At 43.7% G+C, this 18707-nt stretch overlaps 1 protein-coding gene across 2 annotated transcripts in view; it reads right to left on the reverse strand.

Moving 5' to 3' along the window:
* Nucleotides 1-6792: 6792 nt before the first annotated feature.
* Nucleotides 6793-18707, reverse strand: part of PLAA (phospholipase A2 activating protein) — a 28243-nt gene continuing 16328 nt past the window's right edge. The window contains exons 12-16 of one of the 2 annotated variants that reach the window (XR_013346233.1): nucleotides 17606-17707; nucleotides 13787-13951; nucleotides 13095-13186; nucleotides 12096-12250; nucleotides 7426-7550 (exon numbers count right to left, since the gene is read on the reverse strand). Coding sequence is in view for 1 of the 2 variants with exons in the window: in XM_077817726.1 (XP_077673852.1) it covers nucleotides 6985-7550; nucleotides 13787-13951; nucleotides 17606-17707 (833 nt within the window). In the remaining variant the exon portion in view is untranslated. Of the gene's footprint in view, nucleotides 7551-12095; nucleotides 12251-13094; nucleotides 13187-13786; nucleotides 13952-17605; nucleotides 17708-18707 lie in introns of both variants that reach the window. The other variant, XM_077817726.1, reaches the window with a different exon arrangement.

Here is an 18707-nt window from a genome sequence, read left to right on the forward strand (position 1 = left end):
ACTTCCGGCGCTTAGTGGTGACGGACAGATTTCCGCTACAAGTACTTCCGGTGCTGGGAGGCGCCGCGGTTTCCTGTGCCGTGGTCTCCCCCGCCCCCTCGTGACGTGCCGGCAGCGGGGGACCCTGGCCGAGGCTGCCCGGCATGTCCCCTGCCGCAGGGTCCCCGGGGCTTCCTGCGAGCCGCCCGCCCCCTGGCATCCGTGGCACGGGTTCAGGCGCTGTCTATACTAGGGCCGACGGGCCGTGTGCGAGCGGAGGCTGCCGGCGGCTGGGAGAACGTGCGGGTTGCTGTGGGGCCGAAAAGTCCATTACAGCAACGCACGAGACACCAGCCCGCTGTGCAGTGCAGTGCAGTGGCGCTGTCGAGCGCCAAAGAGAAGCCCTCCCAGGCCAAAGGTCCGTGTAGAAGCGAGCATCCCCTGAAGGAGAGTGGAGGGAAGCTCGGAGAGTTGTTGGCAGCAGGAGGGATGGGGGTGGGGGGGGGAAGGATTCGGGGATTTGTCAGAGCAGTAGGCTGCATGGTCCCATATCCTCCAGGCTGTCCGGTCCCATATCCTCCAGGCTGTCCCACTGCTAGGCCTGCTTGTTCCCCAGCAGCATTTTCCTTCTTACTTTAATAAGGAAGGTTTCAGAGTAGCAGCCGTGTTAGTCTGTATTCGCAAAAAGAAAAGGAGGACTTGTGGCACCTTAGAGACTAACCAATTTATTTGAGCATAAGCTTTTGCGAGCTACAGCTCACTTCATCAGAGCTGTAGCTTACGAAAGCTTATGCTCAAATGAATTGGTTAGTCTCTAAGGTGCCACAAGTCCTCCTGTTCTTTTTAATAAGGAAGTTAGGTCCAGCTGCCTCACCGAGCACCTTTCCACCTTCTTTTAGTGAAGATGCAGTTGGTGCTGTAGCCTGACAAATAGCAGATGAAGTCAAATTCTGCAACTGTACTGTTTGGTACTTCTTTATTGTGCTCCAGAGACTTGAGTTGCCATAAGGTCAGGGGAAGCACTGCAAAGGGCAGAGATGGATGGGTGGGAGAATGTTCCTTAATCAATTATATGGAAACTGGAACAATTTCAGAATAATCATCTAGGTAAGATGCCAGATAAGGTTCTGTTAGTCTGTATCGGCAAAAAGAAAAGGAGGACTTGTAGCACCTTAGAGACTAACAAATTTATTTGAGCATAAGCTTTGGTGAGCTACAGCTCACTTCATCGGATGACTTTCCTGGCAAAGCATCATGTTGAGGCAGCCTGCATAGGTAATGTTAGCAGAGGGAGGGAAACTCCACAGATGAACAACAATCTGATATCTGATAACTGAATGTACTATTTACATATTTAAAACTTCTCTTTCTTTCTGTAGAGCACCCTTCAGAAAAAATTGCAGGGGGAGTAAGCACATTACCTGGATCTTTTTATAAGAAAAGAGTTAATATTGACATGTAAATGGTTGTGATTAATGTAGGATAAATATGAAATTAACTAATTAAATTTAGCTTAAGTTTGGTAAAGGAAATGTGTGTTGTAAAGAAAGGCCCTGACTAGCAAGGACGACGACCCTGAAAATAATGAGTAAAGCCAGAATGAATGAAGTAGACAGGATGTCTTCTTCAAAAAATAACTAATAAGATAAGAGGAAGTTTCTAAAAAAGAAGCCCTCTGACTAATAGCGGTGACTGCATATGGTTTTAAATAAGATAAAAGAAGTGTGTCTTAAAAGAGGCCAGTATAAACCTTCCCACCCCAAATACCAGTGTTATCTTAAAAATAAAGCCTATGTGAACCAAGGTAGAATGGAAAAACTGTTGGTCAGCAAAAAGGAGGGGACAAAAGACCTAGGAAGAAAGGAGGCTGTAAATCTTATCTACCTTAAAAGTGGAAATAAAGGTGACCTGTCTCAAATTGGTTTTTAGCTGAAGTCAGTAATTATCAGTGATATCATTTGTTTATTAAAGGGTTTAAAATATTCAGAAGTGGAGGGGTCTTTGTCAGACCCTACCTTATCGTGAGCACACCAGAATTAGATGGTTTTCCCTAGGTCTGGCCTATTTGTAAGTGTCTTGATCTCATGCTTATGAATACTTTGTTGTTGGATGTAGTGACTGCTTATTTTTAGGCTGTTAGGCATATTTAGAGGAATTGCATAAATACCATTTGGCCTTGGATTTAATAAAGGAATTTATGGTTAAAATAGTATGGTGGTCTCCTATATTAATTTCTAATAAGTCCTATTAGGCTTCAGAGTTAACACTCAATCAAAATGAAGGCAGTTCACACACTGTGCTATTATTTCAATTGGTACACATTTTCAAGCTTATTTTTGCAACCAGAAAAACTAGAAATACTCCCCCCCACCCCACCACGCATAAACGTATAAATTCAATAGAACACATATCAAAACTGCACAGATTCTAAATTCTACAAAATGGCCATACTGGGTCAGATGAAGGTTCCATCTAGCACAATATCCTGTCTTTTGGCCAATGCCAAATGTTTCTAAGGGAATGAACAGAACAGGGCATCTATCGAGAGAACCATCCTGTCATCCAATCCCAACATCTGGCAATTAGAGGCTTAGGGACACCCAGAGCATGGGGTTTCTTGCATTCCTGACCATCATAGCTAATAACTAGGGCCCTACCAAATTCGTGGTCCATTTTGGTCAATTTATTTTTAAAATCCTATAACTGAAATTTAATGGTTTTAACTATTTAAATCTGAAATTTCACAGTGTTGTAATTGTCCTGACCCAAAAAGAAGTTGGGGGGGGGGAGGGGTTGCGATACTGCTATCCTCATCTCTGCACTGCCTGCCTTCAGAGCTGGAGAGCGGCAGCTGCTGGCTGGGAGCCTACTCTGAAGACAGAACTGCTGCCAGCAGCAGCACAGAAGTAAGGATGGCATGGTATGGTATTTGCCACCCTTACTTCTGCGCTGCTGCCTCCAGAGCTGGGCCCTCAGTCAACAGCTGCCACTCTGGCCACCCAGCTCTGAAGGCAGCAGCACAGAAGTGTAGCATAGTATGGTATTGCCACCCTTACTTCAGCACTGCTGCTGGCAGGATACTGCCTTCAGAGCTGGGTGCCTGGCTAACAGCCCTTGCTCTCTGACTGCCCAACTCTAAAGGCAGTACAGAAGTAAGGGTGGCAATACCATTATCCCCCTCTCCCCAAAACTCCCTTTTGGGTCAGGATCCCCAATTTGAGAAACGCATGTCTCCCCCAGTGAAAACTGTATAGTATAGGGTAAAAGCACACAAAAGACCAGATTTCACGGTCCGTGACACGTTTTTCACAGCCATGAATTTGGTACAGCCCTACTAATAACCACTGATGGACCTCCTCCATGAACTTATCTAGTTCTTTTTTAAAATCAGGTTAGTTTTGGCCTTCACAACATCCCCTTACAAGAAGTTTCACAGGTTGACCGTGTACTGTGTGAAGAAGTACTTCCTTTTGTTTGCTTTAAAGCTGCTGCCTATTAATTTCATTAGGTAACTCCTGATTCTATATGAAGGGGTAAACAAAACTCTGCTATTCACTTTATCCACACCAGTCATTTTATAGACCTATCATATTCACCCTCAGTCATCTTTTCCAAGCTGAATAGTCCCAGTCTTTGTAATCTGTCCTCTTAATCATTTTTGTTGCTCTGGAAATGTAGGGCTGCTAGAAATCTACATACCAACTTGTTGCCGAGTGTTTTCTTTTCATAATGTTTAATAAATAACCAAGTCCTTGTAGAATTAATGGGAAACTTCCACCACTGACTTCATTTAGATTTTGAGTTAGTAGGGTGGTTAGGTTTTTTTTTATTATTATTTTAGAGAGAGAGAGAGAACTCAGGTAAGATTTTGTCATTGTTATTTTTAGTAAAAATCAGACAGGTCATAGGCAACAAACAAAAATTCACAGAAGCTCATGTCCTGTCTATGACTTTTCTAAAAATAACCAGGGGGCAGGGCTAGGTGGGAGAAATGACAGCTGGAGTCCCATTTGGGAGGAACTGACAAACTGAGCCCCAGCACTATTATGGAAGGGGGGAGCGCAGCCCTGGCTCCACCAGCCACAGCAGGGGAGAGGTGCGCAGGCCAGGCTCCAGAGCTGGCTGCACTGTGGGGCAGGGGCCCACAGCCCCGGCTCCAATCCCAGCCATAGGTGCACAGCCCTGGGCGCAGCCAAAGAGGGGTGCATGGCCCTAGGAAGCTGCAAGGGGAGCACAAAGCTCTGGCCCCAGCCCCAGGGCAGGGGCCCACAGCCCCAGCTCCAGGCCCAGCTGCAGGGCAAAGAAGCTCATGGTCTGGGGTCCGATGAAGTGAACTGTAGCTCACGAAAGCTTATGCTTAAATAAATTTGTTAGTCTCTAAGGTGCCACACGTAATCCTTTCCTTTTAGCTGCTGGGCAGGGGCACATAGTCCTGCCTCCAGCCCCAGCTTCAGCTGCAGACAGCTGAAGCCAAAGAAGTCACAGAAGTCAGATAAAGTCACAGAATCAGTGACAATCTTATCCTTACTCATAGGATGCAGCAATATATAGGATGAAGCTGTATTGACTGAGTCAGTGCCTGAGTTGATGACTGGTGACAACATTTAGTGAGGCTCAATGCAGTTGGAGCCAATAAGCAGTAGACCGCTCAAAATGTTTACAACAGACCTCCTTACAGACTGCCTTACCAAACTGTTTATAGAAGAGATAGCACCTGTACAATTATTCTATTATGAAAAGGGATTCTGTGGAATAATACTGCAAGGTTCCCGTCAAGGTTTGTCTCTAAGTTTAGATTTCCATCTCTTTCAACCTAAACAGCATGACTGAATGGTTTATCCAGCATCTGGTTAAGACTGGCCTAGATTAGAGTCAACTGTCTCATAACACTTAGCTCTACATAAGCCCTTTTCACGTTAAGATCTCAGGAGGATACTATTATCCCTATTTTACATTCAGAGAAAGTGAGACAGAGGTTAGGGCCCAGATTGTCAAAGATATTTAGGCACCTAGCACCTACTGAAATCAATGGGAGCTAGGCAGCTGCATACCTGACTTTCCTAAGGTCTCACATCAAGTCAGCTAGCAACTCACTGCTGATTGAGCCAAACCACCTAGGAGCACAGCTGCTGGAGAGGTTCCAGTGGTTAGGGCACTAGCCTAGGATTTAGGAGACCCAGGTTCACTTTCATGCTCTACTACAGACTTCCTGAGAGCTTGGACAAGTCATTTTTCTTCTCTGTACCTCAGTTTCCCATCTGTAAAACAGGAATAACAGCACTGCCCTAATACCTAGTGGTGTTGTGAGCATAACGACATTAAAGACTATGGCAATTAGAAAATGATGTGGGACCATATAAAATACCTAAAACAGACACCAGGGCTGTTTCTATCATCCTTGTCCCTCTCTGTCTACCTGATTCTGCAAATACTGTGCTACGTGCTGTCCTGAAGAGCTTAAAGTTTAAGGCTACAATTTTCAAAAAGGGCCAGAGGGAGACAACCAACTCCTATGGAAATTCAGTGGTATCTGAGCACTTAAACTGGGGTTTTCAAAGGAGCTTCAGAGGTTAAGAAAGCTGTTCTTGCTCCCAGTGTGCCTTGAGGGCAATTTCTCAAGACAATTTCCTTTAGGCAGTGAAACAGTGAAGGGCTAATCTGTTGTCCAATACAGTGTTCTGATGCCTAGACAACCCCTCCCTCTGTGACAGCCTCACACTGATTTTGACCCAGGACATACGAAACACGAAGGGAAGAGCCTAGGGCAAAGATTTTCAGTAGAAGATTTTGAGCCAGGCTCCTAAACTCATTTAGGAATCTGAAAAATTCAGCAGAATGCTGAGGACCCAACATCTTCGGCTCAATATCAGGACAAGGAAGTAGCATTTGAAGTGGCCAAGGAGCCTGCTTTGCAGACCTTATGAGCAGTGCTTCCCAGTCCTTGGAACAGAGCACTGTAAAGGCAGGACAAGAAGCACAGCCCAGTTCCCCAGCCGTTTTTATTTTTAATTGCATCACTCCACCTTGAAGTCTGGCTATAGCATTTGCTATTTTATATTGCACTCTTATAATGAAAATAGAGTCTTTTATTCTGAAGGATTCCACAGAGCTTCACGAACTTAGACCCTGATCCTAGAAAGACATATTGCTGAACTTTATGCACAAGTAGTCAATGGAGCTATCCTGAGCACAAAATAAAGAAGATGTAAGCCTTTGTAGCATCAGGGATTTAAACTATTACACAAACGTACAAGCGACCACCTTCATGTTATCACCAAATCACTCAGTGAGTGAGCTTAAATGGCACTTAAAGACATTTCCTGGCCCAGCAGAGCTTCCTCCCTCATCGGAGTTGATGTGCTGCAGCTTTTAACCATGTACAGCAAAACCATATTCAACAGTTTAAGGAAGTGAAGAAAACTACAAGGGAAATTTAAGGAGGTAGAATGTAATTAAAGTTAATCTTGAGGTCTGATCTTGGCCAGCATCCTAACTTTTACAAGTACCATCGAATCTTTAACAGTCACATTTGATCAGAATCTTAGTTTTGTGTCTGCTGGCAAACAGCACCACCAACAGGCACAATGCTTCCCAGCATCATGCTGACATACTATTTTCAGTGCTGATTCTAAAGAGACTGACACATACTGAATCAACAACTTCCTTTGTTTCCTTGTTTTTTTCCCCTCCTATGTTTCCTTCCAAGTACAGACCTGGTTTGACCCTGTTTAGCCTGACATATTTAATGAGCTCATCACTCAAGACAGTATAGTTCATACCAGCGTCTCATGTATCCCAGACAGTAAAACATAATTTACAATCAGTGCAAAAGTTTATTAGGTTGTTCCACTCATGACAAGTTAGATCTTCATCAAATTTGAAATTCTCCCACAGTATTTTTTCAGTTATATTCAGTCATGTAAAATATGAAAGGAAAAAAACAAACAAACAAAAAAACCCAACATTATTTCGCTATATTCCTAGGTGCCCAAGTGCTAAAAAAAGTTACAGCAGATTAAGGACAAACCTACAGCATTTGCTTACTTTAGCTGGTTCTGATACAGAGGCATATTTTTTAATTTGAGAGTCAACTCCTAGAGACTTGGCTAATTGCACAGCATTTGTATCGTCACTGATTAATGTCCCAAGAGCCACAAGCAGTCTAAAAATGGCTTCAAGGTCTTGAACAACTTCTATGACTGTGCTGATTACTGACAAACACTGAGCTTTTCCCTCAATGTTATTAACTTTATGTAACCAAACAGCATAGTTCAACGTCAACGTGGCCAGTGCGATGTGAATGTTCTTATTGCTGCCCAATTTCAGTTCTATTGCATGTGACATTATTGTGTCCCTCTGTGACATCATGAGCCTCTGGCCTGCCTGGCTGACAAAACAATTGCAAAGAGTTCTAAGTGCCAGTAACTGGTTTGCCTGTTTTCCATTACGGCTCAGAAATTTTAGGAGATGGCTGCTGAATCGTATGCTATCCTTTTCACTGCAGAAATTCTCATTCACGCTGGGATGCCTGATAGACAATCGAAGAATGTCTAATGCTGGAAAGACAATATCTAAGAGACAAGAAAAATATTTTAATGTATTACAAACAATGCAATATCTGTGTAAGAACTCTGGAGAACTTTCCTTATATGTGCAGATCTTTACTCCTGCTTTTGAAAGGAGTACTACTATACAAAGGAACATACAGAGAACAATTAAGATTCAGATAGATCACAACTGCCTAATCCACAAGTACTCAAATATTCAGAAATTCATATCAAAACGAAAATTGTGTACACAGCCCCAATTGTACAAAAAGTTTCAGATGTCTACCAGAGAAACTTTACTGCCATGGGTATTAACTTCAGAGACAGTCACAGTGCTTCCAAGATACTAGTAAACTATCATGTCCAAAGAATTCAGTCTGACAACACTGAGAAGACAGATACTTCATATGCAACACAGTTGTTTCACAGGTGTTGTCAACTTTTTTCAATGTAGCCCACATCTAAATAGCAAGCATATCATGGGCAACTTCCCATTCCAGATCTCATAACAGTCTTTGTGACCACTACAGCAACTGTTTACATGGAAAAGGAAAATATTTAGTGTATTTTCAGCTGCCCACACTATGTGTTTTATCCAATTTGAAAAATGGAAAGGATGCCATCAACTTGAATCCTAGTTTGTATTTCTAAAGTAAGCTTACAATATGAATAGTTTCAGGTACTACACCTGCCTCCTAGCTCACATAAAAATATCTGTGGCTACAGAACCACTTGAAAACAAAAAACAGCAGACACTGAACAAGGGAAACTGACAATACTGAAACAGACTATATAGAAATATACAACTTTAAAAGGAGATTTTTTCCACCCTTGTAGGCTGTAAGGATAATCTTGGGTGTTATTTGTAACAGTTGGTGAAAGATTTCAGGCAGAAATTTGATTTTTAAGTTGGCACAGTCCCTTTAATTGTGCTGTCAACTACTGATCTCCATTTTAGTTTCCCCAAACCATCTATTCTGTTCCTTTTCCTCTCCTATACATGCTTTCCTGCCCCCAAATCTCCTCCACTCCCTCAGACACACTCCCCTGCACCCCCACTTCCCTGAACAAGATGTCTAAGGTACTAAGAAGTCCAGGCAGTTAATTTCCTGGATATGCTGACCAATTCCATCTTCCTCTGGACATTCTTCCCTCTCTGGTGGCTGACAGCTCCAGTCCCACTGATGGATCCTATTTTTCCTTTTTAGCAGCAGGGCTTTTTTACCATCAGCTGCACCTGGTCCTCCTCTTCACATGCACCTGTTTTTACAGGCATCCAGGCTCTTTGGAATGAAGAGACTGTACACCCGTAAAAGCACTAGAAACATGTAGGTGTCAGCACTGGTCTACAGAGATGTGGGAGATTGTAGTATGGTTCACTGCTATGTTTCACAACTTTTTATCTAATGTACAAAAATCCATATTAAATCTCTTAAATGTGATTTGTTTAAAAAAAGTTAGTTTTCTACTTAAAACGTTGCATTAGTTTGATATAAGGTTAATTTTAAATTCAGTTTCCTCCGAGTTCAACAGACTCAGTTCACCCAATTGATTTACACAGGCTATAAATCTCAACCTGACTAAAGAGCCACCATCCGCTATGGTGAGTGCTGCATTGGGGGGCTGTGTTGTGAGTTGGTGTGGTGAATATCCGAGTGTCTGTCTGCTGTGACCATTTGTTTGGCTGGTGCTAGTTGCAGGCACTGTTTGACCGTGTGGCTGGTTGTTTGAAAAGTGTGAATTGGGAGTCCTTTGTTCCAGGTGGGCCTTGAGTGGTTGATTGGAGGGACGGTTTTGAGCCTGGGCAACTGCTTTGAGCCAGCAGCCTTATTAAAAAAAAAGCAAACAATTGTGAACTGAATGAGCTGCGAACAGAAGAGAAGCAAACAGGCAGTTTGCCTGTGGAGATTTCCCACAGAGCTTTTGCCTTTCAGGCTTCTGTGAGCAGTAAATACAACATCTGAAGAGGCTCTTAGAAGGAAGACAATATGGATAGCGAGCGATCAGCTGTTGCGACCGGCACAGGATGTGCCATGTTTGTCTTTCTCCCAGAGGATAGAAACGACTTCTGTACAAGTGCAAGCTGGTCTCCATATTGGAAGAGAAGATTAAAGGACTAGAGACCCAAGTATCGACCCTGCGTTGCAGCAGAGAAAATGAAGACTTTCTGGACAGAAGTCAGCGTTTGGTACTGCAGGCACAGCATGCTGAAGAATCAGAGGGAAGTGCAGAACATGGAAGAAAATTGGCAGCATGTGACCTCCAGAAGAAGAAAGAGGAGAACCCAAGTACCCCCAATGCAGATAGAAGAAAGAAACTGTTTTCAGGCTCTCTGCACAGGTACTACTGTGGAGAATGGTTTAGAAGAGTCATCTGAGGGAAGGGATCAGGAGACCCCAATCGACCGGAAAGCATGGGTTGCATTGTCCTAAGGATGGGAGGGGGTGGGGTGGGACCACCATTCCCAAGAGGAGGAGATGGGTGGTGGTGGTCGGGGACTCCCTCCTAAGGGGGAATGGAGTTATCCATCTTCCGTCCAGACCAGGAAACTCAAGAAGTGTGCTGCTTGCCTGGAGCTAGAATTCAGGATGTGACGGAGTGTCTGCCAAGACTGATCAAGTACTTGGACCACTACCCTTTACTACTTCTCCACGCGGGAGCCAATGATACTGCCAAGAATGACCTTGAGCGGGTCACTGCAGATTACGTGGCTCTAGGAAGAAGGATAAAGGAGTTTGAGATGCAAGTCTTGTTCTTGTTTATCCTCCCTGTTGAAGGACAAGGCCCAGGTAGGGACCATCGTATTGTGGAAGTAAATGCGTGGTTACACAGGTGGTGTCGGAAAGAGGGCTTTGGATTCTTTGACCATGGAATGTTGTTCCGGGAAGGATTGCTAGGAAGAGATGGGATCCACCTAACGAAGAGAGGGAAGACCATATTTGCAGGCAGGCTTGCTAATCTAGTGAGGAGGGCTTTAAACTAGGTTTGCCAGGGGATGGAGACCTAAGCCCTGAGGTAAGTGGGATACCGAGAGGAAACACAAGGAGGAGGGTGCAACAGGGAAGGCCTCCTGATTCACACTGAGAAAGTAGGGCAATCGGCTAGTTATCCTATGTGCCGGTACATGAACGCAAGAAGCCTGGGAAACAAGCAGGAAGAACTGGAAGTTCTGGCACAGTCAAGGAACTATGATGTGATTGGAATAACAGAGACTTGGTGGGGTAACTCACATGACTGGAGCACTGTCATGGATGGGTATAAGTTGTTCAGGAAAGACAGGCAGGGGAGAAAAGGTGGAGGAACTGCACTGTATGTAAAAGAGCAGTATGATTGCTCAGAGCTCCAGTATGAAACTGGAGAAAAGTCTGTTGAGAGTCTCTGGGTTAAGTTTATAGGTGAGCAACAAGGGTGATGTTGTGGTGGGTGTCTGCTATAGACCACCAGACCAGGAGGATGAGCTAGATGAGGCTTTCTTCGGACAACTAAAAGAAGTTTCCAGATCACAGGCCCTGGTTCTCCTGGGGGACTTCAATCACCCTGACATCTGCTAGGAAAGCAATACAGCAGTGCACAGACAATTCCGGAAGTTTTTAGAGAGCGTTGGGGACAACTTCCTGGGGCAAGTGCTGGAGGAACCAACTACGGCCCGTGCTCCTCTTGATCTGCTGCTCACAAACAGGGAAGAATTGGTAGAGGAAGTACAAGTGGGTGGCAACCTGGGCAGCAGTGACCATAAGATGGTCGACTTCAGGATTCTGACAAAAGGAAGAAAGGAGAGCAGCAGAATACAGACCCTGGACTTCAGAAGAGCAGACTGACTCCCTCAGGGAAGTGATGGGCAGGATCCCCTGGGAAAAGCAGTCCAGGACAGCTGGGCTGTATTTTAAAGAAGCCTTATTGAGGGCACAGGAACAAACAATCCCGATGTGCAGAAAGAATAGCAAATATGGTGGGTGACTAGCCTGTCTTAACAGAAAATTTTTCTGTGAGCTTCAGCACAAAAAGGAAGCTTACAAGAAGTGGAAGCTTGGACAGATGATTAGGGAGAAGTATAAAAATATTGCTCGAGCATGCAGGGGTGTAATCAGGAAGGCCAAAGCACAACTGGAGTTGCAGCTAGCAAGGGATGTGAAGGGTAACAAGAAGGGTTTCTACAGGCATATTAGCAACAAGAAGGTGATCAGGGAAAGCATGGGACCTTTACTGAATGGGGGAGGCAACCTAGCGACAGAGGATGTGGAAAAAGCTGAAGTACTCAATGTTTCCTGCCTTGGTCTTCAGACAAGGTCAGCTCCCAAACTGCTGTACTGGGAGGGAGGTGAGCAGCGCTCAGTGGTGAAAGAACAGGTCAAGGACTATTTAGAAAAGCTGGACATGCACAAGTCTATGGGGCCGGATGCAATGCATCCGAGGGTGCTGAGGGAGTTGGATGATGTGATTGCAGAGCCATTGGCCATTATCTCTGAAAACTCATGGTGATCAGGGGAGGTCCCAGACAATTGGAAGAAGGCAAATATAGTGCCCATCTTTAAAAAAGGGAAGGAGAATCTGGGGAAACTACAGCCTCACCTCAGTCTCCAGAAAAATCATGGAGCAGGTCCTCAAGGAATCCATTCTGAAGCACTTGGAGGAGAGGAAGGTGATCAGGAACAGTCAACATGGATTCACCAAAGGCAAGTCATCCCTGACCAACCTGATTGCCTTCTATGATGAGATAACTGGCTCTGTGGATATGGGAAAAGCAGTGGACGTGATATACCTTGATTTTAGTAAAGCTTCTGATACAGTCTCCTACAGTATTCTTGCCAGCAAGTTAAAGTATGGATTGGATGAATGGACTAAGGTGGATAGAAAGCTGGCTAGATCGTTGGGCTCAACGGCTTGATGTCTAGTTGGCAGCCAGTATCAAGCAGAGTGCCCCAGGGGTCGAACCTGGGTCTGGTTTTGTTCAGCATCTTCATTAATGATCTGGATGATGGGATGGATTGCACCTTCAGCAAGTTCGTGGAATACACTAAACTTGCGGGAGATGTAGATATGCTGGAGGGTAGGGATAGGGTCCAGAGTGACCTAGACAAATTGGAGGATTGGGCAAAAGAAATCTGATGAGGTTCAACACGGACAAGTGCAGAGTCCTGCACTTATGACGGAAGAATGCCATGCACCACTACAGGCTGGGGCCCGACTGGCTAAACGGCAGTTCTGCAGAAAAGGACCTGGGGATTACAGTGACAAGAAGTTGGATATGAGTCAACCGTGTATCCTTGTTGCCAAGAAGGCTAACAGCATATTGGGCTGCCTTAGTAGGAGTACTGCCAGCAGATCGAGGGAAGTGATTATTCCCCTCTATTCGGCACTGGTGAGGCCACATCTGGAGTATCACGTCCAGTTTTGGGCCCCCCCAACCACAGAAAGTATGTGGATAAATTGAAGACAGTCCAGTGGAGGGCAATGAAAATGATTAGGTGGCTGGGGCATATGACTTATGAGGAGAGGCTGAGGGAACTGGGCTTATTTAGTCTGCAGAAGAGAAGAATGAGGGGGGATTAGATAGCAACTTTCAACTACCTGAAGGGGGGTTCCAAAGAGGATGGAGCTGTTCTCAGTGGTGGCAGATGACAGAACAAGGAGCAATGGTCTCAAATTGCAGTGGGGGAGACCTAGGTTGGATATTAGGAAAAAATGTATTTCACTAGGAGGGTGGTGAAGCACAGAAATGGGTTACCTAGGGAGGTGGAATCTCCATCTTTAGAGATTTTTAAGGCCCAGTTTGACAAAGCCCTGTCTGGGATGATTTAGTTGGGGTTGTTCCTGCATGGAGCAGGGGGTTGGAATAGATGACCTCCTGAGGTCTCTTCCAACCCTAATCTTCTATGATTTCCCAGCTGTAGGCAGAATACAACTGAAATACTTCAAAACTCAAGTACTGGTACACCTAATCGCTTCCAGTTAGGCCAGTTTCAGCTTAGTCCAATGAGCTCCTGAGAGGATGCATTCCGTGAAGTTTTGGAGGTTTACAGAGTAGCTTTTGAACATCTGGGTTTAAACAATGGCAGAACGACAGGCTTTTAAGTGAAACAATCATGGAAAAATCTAAGGCACCATAATACAAAGTTAATTACTTTCCTTCCTCAAATAACTATGGATGAATATTTTGAGGGAACAGATACATTGTGGAGGTACAACTCAAAGGAAGAGATAGATGAAGAGGAGCTTCCCAATTATCTCCTGCCCATCCATATAATGTGTTTATTTCATACCTTCTGGCCAGTTAATTGCTTTCCACAAAGTTTGAAGTTGTTGTGCTGTTGGTGTTTCTGCAGAGGTATTACATGTTACAAAGAGTAATTTTTCTAGGAGTATCAGATCATCTTCCGTTAGCTTTTGTTCTTCAGGTGTGCTTCCATTAAGTTCCTTTAGTTTGCCTGTGCAACCAAAAAACCCCAAAAGGTTAGTCTGTGCCAGTAGATTTTCACCACCTGAAATACTTACAAAGCACTTTCCAGAGAATCTCAAAACATTTTAGAAACATCGAGCCCCCTACTATTTTCACAACTTTTCTTCTGTAGATTTTTTGCACAGAAATTATTTTGCTTGACTTCACCACCTTTCAAATTCAGTTTTTCACAAATGGCTATTTTTCACAATCATCATTTCCAAGATCACCCAGCAAGTCAGCAGCAAAGCTGAGGTACAATCCCAAAATTTAGATCCTTGATTCCCTGCTCTAGCCACAATATTGAATGAACAACATTATCTCTGGCATAATCTTGTCTCAGAGAAGTCTGGACTTCCTAAGATTAAGTTATAAAAATACATCAATAATATTAGTTCATACTTTATCATTTTGAATTTCTCATTAAGAGACTTGATATTAGACTCAAGAATGTTCAAGAAAGAGCTGGTTACAGAAGTACATAACACTATCTGCTTTTGAAAATTTGCAACAAAGTGTTTTAAAATAGGGGGGAGAGATTTTGAACTCATATCTATGATACTGAAACATGTCAGCTGACAGTGGTAAAGGATCATATCACCACAAATTAGTTTTGAGTGTTTATAGCTGTATTTTTTCCCCCTTATCTTTTGATCATCAGGGTAGGTAAAGTATGGGAAGGCTGGGTAATTCAAAGTTAAACTAAGTCAAGATGTGCTTGGAAACAACTGAAATCATCTTAATATGTATACTTCCTTGTTAAGTGCCATGGAACATCTAATCACCTTATCATTCAAAAAACCTTTGAAACTAAAATTAGCATAACAAACTAATTTAAGAACAAAATGTTTATAATATATATAATATATTCCAAAATTTTACAGCTTGCCACAAAGTTTGATTCACTGATGCACATACGCCTTCTAAAGGTCACAAATTCCAGTTCTAAAGAAAATTAGAAGCAGGAGTACCACTTCAACTACCTCTACCCTTTCTTGTCAAATTTATAGAGGACAATCAATGGGAAGTCCTGGAAGGACTAGTTGAGAGTCTTTCTTGAGAAAACAAACAAACAAACAAACAAAAAACTACACTAAATTTGTAGTTGGGGGCTCTAGCTCCCGAGTTCCATACTCTTATTGTTTGAACAATTCACTCACAGAGGGCTAGTAGGAAAAACTTTCCTGGGTGAGTGATATCAACGTTTGCAGAATCTATGCTTTCATAAAAAAAAAAAAATTCTAGCCCTTGTGGTTGCAAATTTCAGTTCTCACAGCTATTACTGGAAACCCTATGGGCAGCAATTAAACTGGCAAAAATTAGTCAGTTTCATTCTCCATCATATAGGGAAAATCTAGGAGTAATAGCAGAGGCAGGACTGCAGCTATTTACTAGAGAGAACTCCCCACAAATGAAGGCATGGGATTAGCAGAGACCACCACTCAAGCAATCCGCAGCTTATAGAGTTTGAGGAAGAATGTTCTCTCTCTACCATTGGCGTGTGAAGTAGTGGTGTGGGGGGTACTGCAGCACCCCCAGGTTTTATGTAGGGCTGCTGGCCCCGCGCTCCAGCCACTGGTTCTGTGCATAAAACTGGGGGTGTTTCCCCTGCCTATGCCCTGCTCCTGGCCCTCCGCCTGCACTCTGCTCCCTAACCCCTCATCTCACCTGGGGCTCAGGTCCTAGCTGCCAGCCCCAACCCTGCTCCCAGGCCTCCACTCCTGAGGCCCCCGTGACCCCACACCCAACCAGGGCTCTGCGCTTGGCCCCGCACATGGAGTCCTGGCTGTCGGACCCTGCTCAGGGCTCCGCTCCTGGCCCCATGCCTGCCCCCAGCTGTGGCCTCGGCCCCTTTACCCCATCTGGGTCCCCTGCTCCCAGAGACACAGCCCTGCTCCCAGCCTCGGGGTGGGACGGGGGGGCAGACAGGGGTAAGGGGCTGGCTTTCAGCACCCCCACTACTAAAAATGTTCCAGCGCCACTGCTCTCTACCCTCTAGCAGTCTGGGTTTGGAGTTCACACTGATCAGATATTTTCTAGTACTGAGTACAAAATACAGAACCCCAGGAGGTGGTCAAAGGACAGCACCCTGGTAGTAATCCCACCACTCTTCATTTTCCAAGCAGCTGGGGTAAGGTTATAGGCATGTTAGCCCTGGACAGTGGGACACTTTATTTTAGTTCAGTCCTCTGGCTATTGGGTATTTGGTACATTTTCAAGCCCCATAAGGTGGGAAGATGGGGAAAGGGTGATCGTAAAATCTCTCCTTCCCACCCACATTTATGCATCATTTCACTTTCATAAGCTCTTTAAGGTAGGATTATGTCATCCCGTAAATGTGTATAGCACCTATCTCATTTTGAGTTACTATCATATCAAGTACAGTTTTATAGGACTCCCTAGGTACAGAAAATACAGACAAAAAAAAAAGGGAAGAGATTTTGGGGACAGACGAGACAGAAAACATAGGGGAGGAAACAGAACGAAATAGCGAACGATAAAGGGGGAGGGAGGGTCGAGGGAGAGTAAGAAAAGTAAAGTGACAGTGAAAACAAACACTATGATCTACTACAGCAAAGAGAGTGGAGTCAAGGCAGAAAAGGAAAAGTCTAACAAAAGCAAGGTACATTTAAATGAATTCAATAGAAAGTTTGTTCACTGTAAATTACAATTAAATACTGTACACCAGTTGTTCTCAACTGGAGTCCAAGGCCCCCTGGGGGGCCGTGAGCATGTTTCAGAGGGTCCTCCAAGTAGGGCCAGTGTTAGACTTGCTGGGGCCCCTGGCAGAAAACTGAAGCCCCACCACATGGGGCTGAAGCCTGGAGCCCTGCCACCTGGGGCTGAAGCCAAAGCCTGAGCAACTTAGCTTTGCGGGGGCCCCTGTGGCATTGGGCCATGCAACTGCCCTGCTTGCTACTCCCTAATTCCGGCCCTGGCTTTTATATTCAGAAAACCAGTTGTGGCACAGGTGAGCTGTGGAGTTTTTAATAGCATGTTGGGGGGCCTCAGAAAGAAAAAGGTTGAGAACCCCTGGTGTACATGACTGTTTTACTTCGTGGGTTACACAGGATGTCAGGCTAGATGAGAAGACTGTCCCCTTTGGACTTGGTCTAGGAAAGTGCAGGGGACATGACTGTGTAACAGCACAGAGGACATGACTACCCAGCATACTGGGTGAATTTTTCAAGCCCTGGCTATACATTCCAAATCAAAGGATGTCCTCCTGAAGCCAGCAAGGGCTGGGAGCATTGTGGAGTTTTATTGCAACAGGGGGAGCAAGACTTGTATCACTCAGATTCACCAATTCAGTGAGCAAAATCCCCAAAAAGAGCAAGAATAGGCATGCAAGATTTGTATTACAGGGAGAACAAAGTATATATTTTATATAAAAAAAAATTAGTCCCTTGTGAAATTCAGTCTAGACTCCCAATTCCCCATGGTCTGGATTTTCAAATACCCTTCCATATTGTAGGTCTGGCTGGAGCTGTGACAAAGATCCATTGTGCAGGACTAGAAGGTTGGAGAGGTGGTAAAAATAATGTAGCTTCTTGGAGGGGTTGAGAAAGAGTGGAGAATTAGTTTAACCAAAATTAGATTTAAGAATTTTTAAAAAACCACACACACGCACACAAAAACTCACCCAATATTTGTGTGGGGTTGGCCTGGTCAAAAGTGACAGCTTCCTTCTTTGGAAAATAAATATTTTCAGCGTTAGCATCGGTTGCTTGATAAGCACCTCTTCCTACACAAGGTAAAGATGATATTAGAAATTCAACAGAGAATAGTGTTTGATAACAAGTAGTAACTTCCTTTCAGAAAGTTAAACTTGCTGGCTATATATTTCTATATTTGTTGCTCCTGCAATTTGTCAATAGTTATGCCATTAGTGCTTACAATGGTTACAAACCCAAAAGGCCATAACTATAAACATAATTAATTCATAACTGGATTTTTTCCAAATGCTTTCCTACACAATAGCAAGTGCATAACTAGGATTTCACTGTAATCCAAACAAACATCATTCAGTTCACAAACTTTTCATTGGTTCAAATATTCCAAGATCAGAAGGGATAATTGTGAACATCTAGTCTGACTTCCTATGTATTAAAACCCACATATCTCCTCAAAATAATACTTAGAATTGGAGAGTAGATATCATATTTGACACACGAGTATGGACAGTCCACATTTTAATAAAAAAATAAAACAAAACATCCCTTTATCTTCACGGTGTCATATTCACAATAAAGAGGCTAATGTAAGGTGGTCTGCCTGGGCTACACCTACATTATTTGGAATTGAAGTTTGAGAGATTTCTTTGGAAAGGCAATTTCCTCTATCTTAACAATGAATTATCAGATTTGATCTATTACCTGTGATTTATTTGCTAGAATTACATCTGAAAAGAATCAACTCACTTAGTAGAATTCACTTAGCCATTTAAAACTGACTATACTCTGGTTGGTACCACAGACACCATCTGTATGAGCGGAAACCTATTTAACATACTAAGAGAGACAGTCACCCTTATATTCCTTTAAGGGGCAGATTAAACACCACATACTTTGATGTTTCACTCTACCATTCCCACTGGAGCACAGAATAGAGGAATACAAAAGATGAAAAATGTCTTCCATTTTTCCAATCATTTCAAAGGGTGAACAGGCTTCCTTTTACTACAGCTTTGAAAACAATTGAATTTAATATAAAAATCTCATCTCAAGCATAATCTTATAGTGTTA

This window comes from Eretmochelys imbricata, chromosome 5 (genome assembly GCF_965152235.1).
Source record: "Eretmochelys imbricata isolate rEreImb1 chromosome 5, rEreImb1.hap1, whole genome shotgun sequence".
Lineage (NCBI taxonomy): Eukaryota > Metazoa > Chordata > Testudines > Cheloniidae > Eretmochelys > Eretmochelys imbricata.